Genomic DNA, 12947 nt, shown 5'->3' on the forward strand with positions numbered 1-12947 from the left:
CTGACTCAGAGTCTGCAGTCTTTGTGCTAATGATGAAATATTTGCTACACAGCTGTATAACGTGGACACACACACTGTGCATTTTCACCCCTGAGTGAAGCCCAGTAGTTTAATCCCTGATGAAGGGGAGGTTTGGTGAAGTGTTGCTTTAGTTGAATCAACAAATTGAACAATCAAGTGGACACTTCACCTGCCCTTTGAAGAAATCTAATTTACATTAAAATATTTCTTCAATAGTCTTCTGCTCTCAATTAGCTAATTCTTTAATTAAGAAGATAATTAGAATAATTGTCTCGGTCCTCCATCTTTAAAAACATAATATACATCTCTCTGTTTTGCTTTTAGGTTTCTTGCTTTGCTTGCATTACTTTAATGTTTATGGCTGGATAATATGGTTGAAATCAACAGTAGTAAAGCATGTTCCCAGTGTGTTTTGAAAGATGTGATATATTTGCACATACTTTACAATATATTGAAGAGTAGGCATGACATGCTATTTAGAAGCAGTGACCCTATATGTTCTCTATATATAACTTAATCCTGACCCACTGACCCAGCTGGCAGGTCCTGCCGGTCCATCCAGGTGGGCAGAGGCATTTGTAACCTCCAGGAGCCTCCTGACACGTCGCTCCACGTCCGCAAGGGCTCCGATCACACTGCCTCACCGCTGCAGAAGAGAAAGAGAACATATTGTACATGAACTACTGGTCTGTGTAATAGGAATGTGTGTGTGAATATCAGAGACATTTCATGTGTGTAAAAGTGTGTGTCGCTGAGCCTGTGTGATGCCATCATGTGGACATGTACAATCTGAAGTGCAGCATTGGTATGCAGATGATTTGTCGGCCTGTGTTTTCATTCTCTTTTCTGCTGCTCTGGTTTCTGTGCAAACAGTGATAAATGTAATCATCTGCTGCACGTACATGGCTGACACCTCACACCTTTCCCACAGAGGAAAGAGTGAATTTAAATAAAGGATGATGGGAGAAAAAAGGGAGAGACAGGGTAAAGCAGAAATAGTAAAATGGAGCTGGCATGCCTGTTTCCACTCCGGTGGAAATGAATTAAACGCAGATAAAGAAAGGAACAGGAGGAAAAAGAACAAAAAAAAGACAGCCGCTTTAGGGATTAACCACGCATAACGTCCTATCAGACGTGGCATATTTGTGCAGCAGTGGCATCATAACTTTTCCCATGCATAACTCTGGTATACATCTCTCTCATAACCTCTTTTCATTTACGTAACCCTGCAGAACAACCATTTTCCATCCTCCTGACCCCGACTCCAACCATGAGCAATAATAACTCGAGCCAAGCTACAGCAGCTCTTCTCCCAAAACTAGACACCAAATTCAAAACAAACAAAGAAGCCTTTAATTAATATCGGTTATATATATAAATCTCGTCTGAAAGCAGAGCTGTGTTGTGGTTATGGTCGTCATTCCCTGCAAGCCTGACGATCCTCTCGCTGTGTATTCCCCAGAGAGCCCCCCCACAACACTCACAGAGACAGAGATAGACTGTCCCTCTGACTGTTAATCAATCCAGCAACAAATAACAAGAGCAAAAATAAACTTTATTCCTCTGTTTACCCTCTCCTCTTATTCTCTCTTGCTGAGGTGTTTACATGCCAGCGACTGAGCTGCTGCTTCGTTTATCCTGATCGAGGTGAAAGCAGAAGATGTGGAACGCTGCTTGTTTACACACGCAGCTCTGACAGACCATAGCCTGGATGATCCAATCTCACCTGCAGCCACACACACACACACACACACACACACACACACACACACACACACACACACACACACACACACACACACACACACACAAACAACAGGAGCTCAAACCTACTGTACAAGTCTGTAAACACAAAGACAGAGCACATGATCGAGCCCCAAAAGGGCTGTTGTGACAGCTCAGTTGTTACTCCGCATCCAAATAGGTGTTTGACCTTTATCCACGCTTCAGTGGGAGATCACACAAGGTGTGAGGGCTGCTGTAAGCGGATCTAACAGCGTGTATCACGGATTCATAAGACTCAGACAAAGAAAACAGTGTCAAATCGTATGACTCAGTGCATTCTTGTTTAAAAAAATACTCTAATTGCTCGTGCCTATAAATGTGTCTGAATTTCACAACTAAACTGACGTATTTTAATCCACCCCCGGTGCCCACATGTTTGACAGAAAAGCAGCGAGTGCCCTCTTGAATGCCCCTATGGTAGATAAAAATGATAAAGTGCCCTCAACAGTGGCTCAATGTGCAGGAAAACATGATGCAGTGCCCTCTAGGGTGCCGTTGGTTAAAGTTGGCTAAAGTACACACATTCTTTACTAAAGTACAGATACCTGTGTAAAAATGACTCTGGTAAGAGTAAAAGTACTAATTCAACTTCTTTACTTAAATAAAAGTAAAAAAGAACTGGCTCTTAAATGTACTCTAAGTATAAAGTATCCCTCTTTTATGTCTTGTTCTGTCTCCTTTGTCCTGTTACATCTTCACATTGTTTTTTGTCTTGTTGCATATTTTTTGTTTTCGTCTTGGTCTATCTTTTTTGTCTCGCTGTCACTTCATCTTTTACATTGTATTTCATCTTAAAACATCTTTTTCATCTTTTTACATATTTAGTGTTTTACGACATTTTTATGTTGATTTTAGTCTTGTTGTGTATTTCCCATCTTGTTGCGTCTTTTGTGTTGTTTTTTTTATCTTGTTAATTTTTTCATCTTGTTATGTCTATTATGTGTGATATGCACTGATGAATCGTCTTTTTTACGTGTTATTGTTCCATCTGTTTAGGCTGAAGTCAGTCTTGATGTTGGGAAGGTGGCAAACAGTGAAGCAAAATTAAAAATAATCAGTTGTTTCCCTCAAATGCTTTAAAACTAAAGCAACAAACCTGTTTTGAAAATGTAAGGAGTAAAAAGTACAGAAAATGTAGGGAGTAAATGTAAAACGTCGTCAGAAAAATAAATACAAAAGTAAAGTACAGATACCTAAAACCTCTATTAAATACAGTAACAAAGTATTTGTACTTAGTTACTTTCTACCTCTAAAAGTAAATGTGATGAAAAGCCCTCTATGGTGCCTTTTCAGTGGAGAAAGTGCTGTGTCAGTTGCACTGGAAACTAAAATGGCCTCTACATGCCTGTAATGGTTAACTAGTTAATAGTTTTTATTATAGAGGCTTTAAATTTGAGTCACGCTCAGACTGTTATCCGGGAACTGGAACTGTTTCACCATAGATGCATCATGACTTTCTTGTGGTGTCTGCCGCTGCTACTTGAATTGAATGATCCAGCATTTCTGAGTGTGACTCATACTTTCGATTAGAAGTCAGGATATCTCTGCCTTTGCTGCTTCAATTTTGATAAAATTCAGTCAAGCTTGAAATAAATTTTGAAGACAAGGATGCACCGCTATCACTCCACACTGTTGTCACTATTTTTTTTTTCTGCTTTAAGGCTTTGCCGTGCACATGCACTCTTATAAACAGAAGCTTGACTCCTTCGCCAGAAATCTAGCTGTGATAGTCGGGTTTTCTCAGATATTTCATCCTGATTACAGAAACGGTGTGTCTTGTTTCTGTGACGGTTAAGAAATCAGGGTACTGCAGAGAGCCGACATTGGCTAAAGTGCATTTGAAAACACACTGAATTACATGATTTGAAGGTGAAAACTGAGGAATATTTTTCAGTTAGTCTGCTGCGATGCAGACAATGATAATGGTCAGCTGAAAATAAATATCAAAAAACTCAGTTCCTTGTGTGGTATAATATAGGCTTAGTGTGCTTGCAGACACAATAAACAAATCTCCATCTCTCTTTAACAAGATTATCTAGATTACCATATTACAAAGTCTGTGTAGCAGCTGAATTTAAGAAAGTCTAGCATTGCATATGTTAAGGAGAAACATCCGGCTTCTGCATAGCAAACTGTCACCACATCTGAGGAGAGCAAAAGCCAACAACAACATGTCAGTGCTGCTCTAAACACAACTGTGTATTGTTTTTATGTTCAGCACTGGTCTCAGTTTCCTCACAGAACAAACAATGTCTGATAACATTACATTAATCTGGCAGATGCTTTGGACCTCAACAACTTTTTATTTTCTCCCATGTACACACACATCACAAGGGAACCGGATGCTGCTGCATAAATTCACATATATGATTCAAATCTGTGCCGATAGTCTTCACTGTGTTTGAGTGATGAAGACAAGTGTGCAGTCGATTCTCTGTAGCTTTTAACTTTTGTACTTTACTTGTAATTATTAATAATAATCATAGGGAGCATCTGCTTTGTGTGTCATTACTTTCAGAACTCAGTAGTAGTAGTAACAATCCATTGATTTGGATCAATGTATCGATCCAACAATCAATGATCCAGTATCATCAATGCTAAGTTAAAACATTGATCCATATCATCGTTTTTATGATGTGCCTTTATTTTGAAATTCATCTGTCAGTGTTTCTGTCCAAATGCACCTCCCTCCTAAACATACAAGCAGTGCTCATGCAAAGCAGATAATGAAAAGCAGCCAAGAAAAAGACGATGAAGATATTTATTCCCTTTTCACAAACAAATCACCAGTGTGGAAATATATGCAAACGATGCTGTTATGAGATAAGATATTAAGGGACCATGACAAACCTGGCTGGGTATCCAATCCACTAACTTGTTGCTCTTGCTACGGCAATATTAGCTGCTCTGTTTCATCAGATTTAGGCTGAAAACTACAACGGCTTTCTGTCAGGAGATGCAGTGAATTAAACCAGCAGTGAGTAAGAAAAAGTACAAATAATACATCTACAATACATGCACTTTATTAAAGAATGAGTAGAGGAAAAAAAAATAGAACTTCAACATAAATGATATATGATATGACAATAGACTGATTGATAATTTTTTTTCTTTTAGAGCCAAAAACTGTATTTAATCAAATCAAAATCATGGCAGATATTGTAATGTCTGAAAACATCGTGTTATTGTCCAGAAAAATCAATGTAATATGCTCTTGTGATGAAACGTGATTTAGTAAATGGCACTTTCTCAACAGTTTTTAATTACATTAGGAGCAATTTGTGGTTCAGCGTTCTCCTTGCTTTACCTAAAATATTAGCACATGAACAGAAAAAAACTCTCCCAACCAACTACAGCCACACCTGTCTGATTACTCCTCCAGAGCTGCTTGTGACTCACTCTGCTTGTGAACTTGCATTTGTGAACACTAATCCATCTCATCTGGATCTAGACAAAGTCTGGACGTATCTGACACTATGTGTGAGCAAAGCCTCTGAGAGTAAAACACTATAAACAATAAACCATATAATTAACTGCCATTAAAAAAAATCACACTTAACTCACAGTTTCACCTCCGCTTACATTAAATCAATGAAGCTCATCAAAGATGCTCCACCTCACCTTTTCCTGGCCATGCAAATATGTGTGAAAATGCACACACGCAGCCAGACAGAGGGCGAGTCAGACCACTGATTGCTGCTGATACTGTTTGTGTTCCTACTAATTTAGCTTCCTCTGCCGGATTGATTAGAGTCACTCACTGGCTTTGATCCAATAACAACCAATCACAGACAATCTCACACCGCCCAGCCCCTCAGCTCAGAGTTCTGTGTGTCCATGAGGAGGGTGTGTGTGTGTGTGTGTGTGTCTGTGACAATCACCATCAGCGCAGGTGTGTCCGGTCCAGCCGTCGGTACAGATGCAGCTGAAGCCCGTCGTGTCTTCCACACAGGTCGCTTCGTTCACACACGGGGACGACAAACACGCGTGTTCCACTGATGAGAAGATGGAGGCATGAAAGAAGAGAATAAGAAGAACAGGCAACAATGACAAAAGAGGACGCACACCCACACGGGTACTTACAGTTAATGTTCAAGTGCACTTTACCATAAAGGTGGTGAAGGTTGCTTTCTGTCAAAATAAACTTCCTATAACCACCAAGAAGAACGTTTATGTTTGCTCTTCTTTCTCTGGATACGTTTTAAGAAGCAGAAAGATTTCATTCAACTTGGCAACAATGAGAAAAGGTTTTAAAAATATGCACTTAACATAACGCTAATAAGGAGTTGTGGAGTGACATATTTGTTGTGGAAAATATATATATATACTACAGGCATATTTGGCAACAGCTTTGTGTGTTCTGCCATGTAGCGGCACAGCTATTACTGCAGTGGCACGTCATGTCTGTCACTCATGGTGTCAGCTGGTCGTATCTACCGGGCAACCTGAAATTTGCAAGACATTTCGGTTAAAATGATCACTCTTGAGGGATCTTTTACGAACTCCCTTGTAGACACCGTGTCTGCTGTTGCCTGCTGACAGTGACAGCATGGATACTTGGATGAACGACATTAGACAGTGGCCCTCGGTAACTGACGACAGAACCCCTTTGGATGGCGATATTAATGTTCTTCAGCTTTTGCGTAGCAGATAATAGAAAAATAGAGGGAAAAAAGGGAAGCAGTTTTCCGATCGCATTCAGTTTTTTCCAAAGTTGAGGTTTGACACCACTGTTGGAGCTGCTGAACCAGAGAGGAACAGTTGTATTTCCAAACCCAGTATTGTCTGTTTATCTTAATGTTCCCTCTCCTCACCTCTCCTTAATTAAAAGTCTGGGCTCTTTACTCTGGTGGTAGTGCATCCCAGCCCCACACAATAGAAAGTCAATGGAGAACAATGAATTGTTTTCCACTCTGGTGTGGGTGGAACTTAATTCTGTTCTGTCACTATGAAATTAGCTAAACAATGATTCTGCAATTTATATATCTGCAAATATATACTTGCAGATTATAAGTTTTGGCCTATGTGTTGGGTCTATGCAGTTATTTTTACATTATTCATTTTCCCATGTTCAATTTGATCTGAACTTTTGCTCCCTGTGCCACATAGTGCTATCTCTCTTTTTTCTCTGTGCATCTTTCATCTGTATGTCAGTCATCTTCTGTACACACAAACGGTATTTAAATAAACTTTTTGTCAGAGGTTCAGTGACTGTATGATGAAGTCACGCTCACCAATGTCACAGTTGCGTCCTTTGAAACCTTCCTGGCACTCACACTGGTACTCGTTTGGCTCTGTGTTGGTACAGGTCCCGCCGTTCTTACAGGGCTGGTGGGTGCCACAGTAGTTCAGATCTGAAACCACAAAAAAGTATCATTTAAGTATGCTTTCATTTTAGTTTTACATTCATGTTGAAGTTCACAGCATAAAACAGCAGAGAGAAGAAAGGGTAAAAGAATGAGGAACCAGATGGATCCAGATTAACTTCAGTTTGACTTTGTCTCAGTTAAAGAGCACAGCTCACACACAGACAGAGCACAGTGGCTGAAGTGTATCCAGGTCGGCTCAGTGTGCTGACTGTGCAGGCCAGTAGCTGCAGGGCCTGTTGTCTCCAGTGTTAAGGCTGATTAAAGCTCTGCTTTCTCTAATGATCTCCTCCATGCCCACAGTCTCTTTGTCTCACCACAGCTCTTTACAATCTTTCTGAATACACAGAAACAGCTCAGGACCCCACCTAACTAAAAGCACCCAGCCCAGCCCCGCTCACATTCACCTTACCCAAGGCTATCGCCTTTCCTCTGCACAATACCACGTCCCGTGGGCACTCGCTTGGCTCCCGGATCCCAGCTCCCACACCGGGACAGAGGTGGGAGGTGGGACGTTATGTTCTGGGATAATGTGGAGGAACTTTGCTGCAGTTTGGTGGGAAAAGTTAAAGGAGGTGAAGCCCTGAGGGAGCTGTGTCTTATCTCATGCAGAGGATCAGTACGCCATGGTGGAAGTGGTGTGTGAAGAACCACACCTGACTGACAAATATACTGCACGCACAAGGTTTCTGTCTCACACACACCGACCATATCCTTCATAGATCATCCTACAGTGCCCTGCGCTCCTTTTTCATCTTTATGTAGATGACACAGGCTTTTACTTATGGAGTTTAGCTGAGGAGGATTGTGCACCAAATGATAACAGTAAAGTAAAATTCTGAGAAAAAAGTATATGCTGCTGAGAAGAAGCATTCATTCACTGATGTGACTTATCAGTATTCTCCACTGTGTTCCCAGTCAATAAAAAGTGCAAGTACCTCAGTGTTTGGCTCAGTGATTGACTTCTTTGTAATGAGTTTAAAGACTGTGCAGGTTGAATTATTTATACCTGTGGGTTCACAGAGAGTAAAAATGGAACTACAAAAACTATATGTTTTACAAGCCATAAGAGAGAAATTAAGACAAATATTAGGAAATTTGCATGACTTTACCTCAGCACAGAGGGTTGTTGTTCCCCAACTGTCAAACAAATTGGAAATTTCTACAGGGAACAAACTACAGTCCCAAGTTGTTGTGGTGAGAATCAAACCTGTCAAGTCGAGTCCCTGTTGTAAGGCAGGTCAAGTCAAGTCATTGTTCAGGTCAAGTCATGAAACTCATTCCCCTAGTTTCCACATTTAAATCTGTTACAAGACAGTGATCATGAAAAGTAAAGTTTTTTATTTCAACATTAATGAAAACTGTTGCAGCCTGCTGAAACCTTATTAATCTTATTGATATTTCACATTTCGTGGTAATCAATAACAAGCCTCCTAAATGCACAGCAATGAAGAATGAGATGACAAGAGTTGCACACGAGAGCTAGGTTCATGAGCACTCCTGTCTTTTCTTTCTGCAGTAGAATCCAGGAACAAGGAACTATTTTCTTTCAACTAGAAAGAAAGTAGTTCCCAAATGAAACTGCTCACAACGAGGTCTGTGGATTATCTTGAGTAACCAGGCCATGATTTTTGGAAGGAGCTACTGGCTTTGAATTTTTCAAATGTATTTTTTGGTGCTTTGAGCACCACAAGCCAATTGCCATTAAGTCCCATTATATTTGAGAGAAGGCTAACATCTCTACAGCTGCTATCTCCAAAATTTTGCAACTAACAGCAAAACAATCTCGATGGATAAACAGCATTACAGGGGAAACATATGTAGTTTTGACTTTGGGGTGAACTGTCCCTTTAAGTCTAAGTCAAGTCACGTGACTCGAGTCCCCCGCCTCTGTGGTAGCTTCAATACAAACAGATCCAGTGAAATATCTGGGATGTTAATCAGAAGAAGGGAGACAGATAAATAAACAATTGAAATCCCTGTGTTAGTGTATCCAAGCATTCTTTCGTTCTTTCTACAAAACGCTGAACTCAACGGGTCACACGTCTGACCTTTGTCACACAGCAGTCCTCCCCAGTTGACGTCGCACACACACTGCCATGGTTCGGTGCAGCTTCCGTACACACAGCCGGGGAACGTCACACACTGGTCACACAGAGGGCCCTTCCAGCCATAATGACACCTGAAGAACAAGCACAAAGTTCATATCACGTTCATAGGACTGATGGTGTCTGTTTTGAACATAGTGTGCACAATGTAGCTGTTGTTCCTGTTAATATAACTGTTGAGGGGGGAAGCTTTCCTTTTTTATTGACCTTGTTTAATGGCTACTTAACCTTTGAGAACATTCACTTATATTACTGGTGCATTAATTGTAACTTGCTCTGAGGAGATTTATGTACATACTTACAATATGCACATAATTTCACAGGTTATATGCAGCTCTTAACTTCAGCAGTTATATCTGGGAAGAGATTTCAGCAATTTTGGGGTGGAAATAGCCCATCAGTGCAGACAAATCCCCAGACACCTGCCTGTTGCTGCAGGATTTCAGACCCATTTCAACCTCACTGCAGACATCTAATCCAGGCTAAGGTTCAAAACAACATGACATCAAAATTGCATTATGGCCTTACACTCTACACTCTGCTTTAAATTCTGTACTCTAGCTTCTGGTGCATCCTATGCAATGTTTGTTCATTATGGCATTGATGTTGAAATTATATATTGGTGACTGATATGTAAGACCCTGCATGTAGGGGTAGGCGATACCTCAAAATCTGGCTTAGATCTACTACCAAGTAATAACAGGGCCAAAGATCATTGCTATCAATACCAATATTGATGCTTTTTATTGTTAAAATCAGCTAATGTATCATGTAAGGGAGCGAAATATGTCATAATTTACTACTATTTGACTTCTGAATATATTACAACCAAACGAGTAATTTCTTCTCACTATTCTCTGTTAATTACTTAATTACATGCATGTTCTAACACAAGACAAATTTTAATGATAAATAAAAAATGTTCATTATGTGAATGATCAATGCGTGGCTGCAAACAGGAGCAGCACAGGTATAAATATTGCAGCACTGAGAACAATGTTCATGTGCCCAGGACATCATCTAACATGATGGATCCATGTTTTTGGTATCACAAATCAAGACTTCCTGTTGATAGTATCAATATTTTGGGGACTGATCTGCCCACCCCTACCTAAAGTTTTCTTAAACGTTCTGACTCACTTGCATTCTCCAGGTTCAGTACAGGAGCCATGGACCTGATGGCAGCCCTGCTTGCACACAGCTGTGAAAAAAAAAAAAAAAAAGGCGAGCTATTAGAGACCATAAATTCAGTAACTAACCTAAGTTACTGGGCTTCAAAAGTTGCAATCTACACTGAATGCACTAGCCAGCTGAACAAAAATTCAAAACAGCTGACAGAAAATAGACATCACCAGATATACAATAGACACTCAACTGTGCAACATGACATAAAGCAGATCATCCATGTGGGGTGAAACCTAAAAACATTGGACGGCTGTTGGAATATGTGTATTCTACCTCGACGTCATAAAACATTTTAGAAACTATCGTATCAGCGGCTGATGGCTGCACATCCTCCGCCAGTCACACTGGCTCATACGTCACCATTTTATTTTATTTTATTACTTGTTTTTTATCTATTTGTTTATTTGACAGGGACAATACACAGCTCCCTAGTTGTACCAGAATGAGCTATCAGCTAACTTTCATCTGTAGTCCCTGGGCAGCAACTACAAGACAGAACATATGCACCATAAAACATCAGCTTCAGCTATGACAGTGACAAGATTTCAAAACATTAAGACATCACCACCACAACACAACGACAATAAAATATCACAGCATTTAGACATAACAACAATAAGATTTCACAGCACACTCTTTGAGTTTTGAAACCCCCCAAATATCTGCATTTCAAAAACTGTTAAGTAATCTCATCGAGGTGAAAGTGAATAATGGGTAATTATTTAACATTTTCAATTGCAACAATTTAATTTTAAAGCAACCACATAATGACAAATCAGGTTCACAGCTCACTGTGAACAAGTTCACTCAAGTCTCAAGTCTATCTAAAGAAGAAAAGTTAATGATCTCAGTAAAAGATTGTAGATCCGCAAAATTTTGTTTAATTGTAGGTTTGATTCAAAACACAGAAATCTAGTGAAGTCAGTTGCTTTAAAATGAGCTTTCTCTTTTTTTCTACAGTTACTCTACTTTGAGTTTGATGTTCAGTGATCCAGATTTATATATTTGACTTATATGTTCAGTTCAACGGTTATCCAGTGTCTAATAAAGATTAACTGACTATCAGCTTTTTCCTGCTCTGAATAATGGCTATTTTATTAAATGGCTTTGTTAAATACTTGATTCTGATTGGTCAGTTACAACTTTTTAAGGTCTGTTATTTCTTATAGCAGGCCGTTGCTATGAAGAACAGCCTGTTGCTATGGACGAAGTTCTCTGAAGAAGCAATAAAATAATTTCAAAATCCATAAAATAATTTTGAAATGAATATTTTGTGTCTAATTGTTGATTTTTTGAGGGTAGGTAAACATGTAATGAGCTGTAATGTAATGTAATGAAAGTACAGTGAGAGGGTCATTACTGAAAAATAAACCCCAACAGGGTGATTCCTGCATCACCCTGTTGGGGTTTATGTCACAATAACTGCTCACTGTATATCAGCTTTTAAAAATCCATTATCCGTCAACTTCTTCTTCTAACTCTGTGAAAAATCTTGAATTACTCTGCGTATATCACTGCCTACATTTCAGTACACAGATAAGCTATTGAAAAGTTTCCAGTTGGAGAGCTTGAGACCGAAAACTCCCCTCACTTCATCATGGTCATTAACCTGCAGGGGGTAACAGAGGGACCCCTGGCTAATTTTTCAGACTTCCTGCTTCTCTGCAGTCCAATCAGCGACCTGCTGAGGAGGAAGTCGGATGAAGTGAGGATGTCCGTAAACTAGCTGCGTGTCCTTCAGGGTTCCCATGGTTTCCACTCCGGTTTCCTCCATTCACTTTTTACCAACGCAACATGATGGCAGCACTCCGAGGTCACACAGCGAGGTCGTCCAGCTGATGAGTCACAGACAGACGCAGAATAATCCCCCCAACACACCCTGTCCACTGAAGCTGACTATATTTACTGATGTACAGGAGTATGTCAGTGTAACGGGTCCTAAAGGCTGCCGGTACTGACTTAAACAGGAGTAGATGTGTGGCTGTATGTGTGCTTATTCTGCTGTCTTTGTGTTTTATGCTCCAAAAAGTGTGGACATTTATTTCAAAGGCTACAACTTGGTTTCAGAGTCCATAACAATACATCTACCAAGGAAAGCTGATGACACTGGTTCATGGGTCAGGTTTATTTTAACAGCCCTTAATCGCAATAACAATTTCAAAGGGCTTCAGAGGCGAACATGAGAAAAGAAAACAAGGACACTCTCATGGAAAAAGCTTTTAAGAAACCTTGGAAGGGATCACTACAGAGGAAAAACCCTTCCAGGGATGGTGGAAAAATAAATGGAAAGCAAAAACAATCTCTAATTTTTTCTCATCACCGGCCTCAAGTCATCCTGAGGAAAATATGGGTGGAATATTTTCTAGCAACAAACATTTTTTCAGAAAATATACTGTATGTGTCATTAAAAGCAAGCAAACAAAAATGTGAAGGTTTGACATGTAAACAACTGAGCAGTTAAGTACGTAGATAAATGAGGGTT

At 39.9% G+C, this 12947-nt stretch overlaps 1 protein-coding gene across 1 annotated transcript in view; it reads right to left on the reverse strand.

Moving 5' to 3' along the window:
• Positions 1–12947, reverse strand: part of LOC146328755 (uncharacterized) — a 73512-nt gene that overhangs the window by 9901 nt on the left and 50664 nt on the right. Inside the window, exons 5-9 of the mRNA XM_084717760.1 lie at positions 10421–10481; positions 9224–9354; positions 7041–7160; positions 5688–5801; positions 554–667 (exon numbers count right to left, since the gene is read on the reverse strand). Of these exons, the coding sequence (XP_084573886.1) occupies positions 554–667; positions 5688–5801; positions 7041–7160; positions 9224–9354; positions 10421–10481 (540 nt within the window). The remainder of the gene's footprint in view (positions 1–553; positions 668–5687; positions 5802–7040; positions 7161–9223; positions 9355–10420; positions 10482–12947) is intronic.

This window comes from Lutjanus erythropterus, chromosome 4 (assembly GCF_056507025.1).
Source record: "Lutjanus erythropterus isolate fLutEry1 chromosome 4, fLutEry1.hap2, whole genome shotgun sequence".
Taxonomy (NCBI): Eukaryota; Metazoa; Chordata; class Actinopteri; order Lutjaniformes; family Lutjanidae; genus Lutjanus; species Lutjanus erythropterus.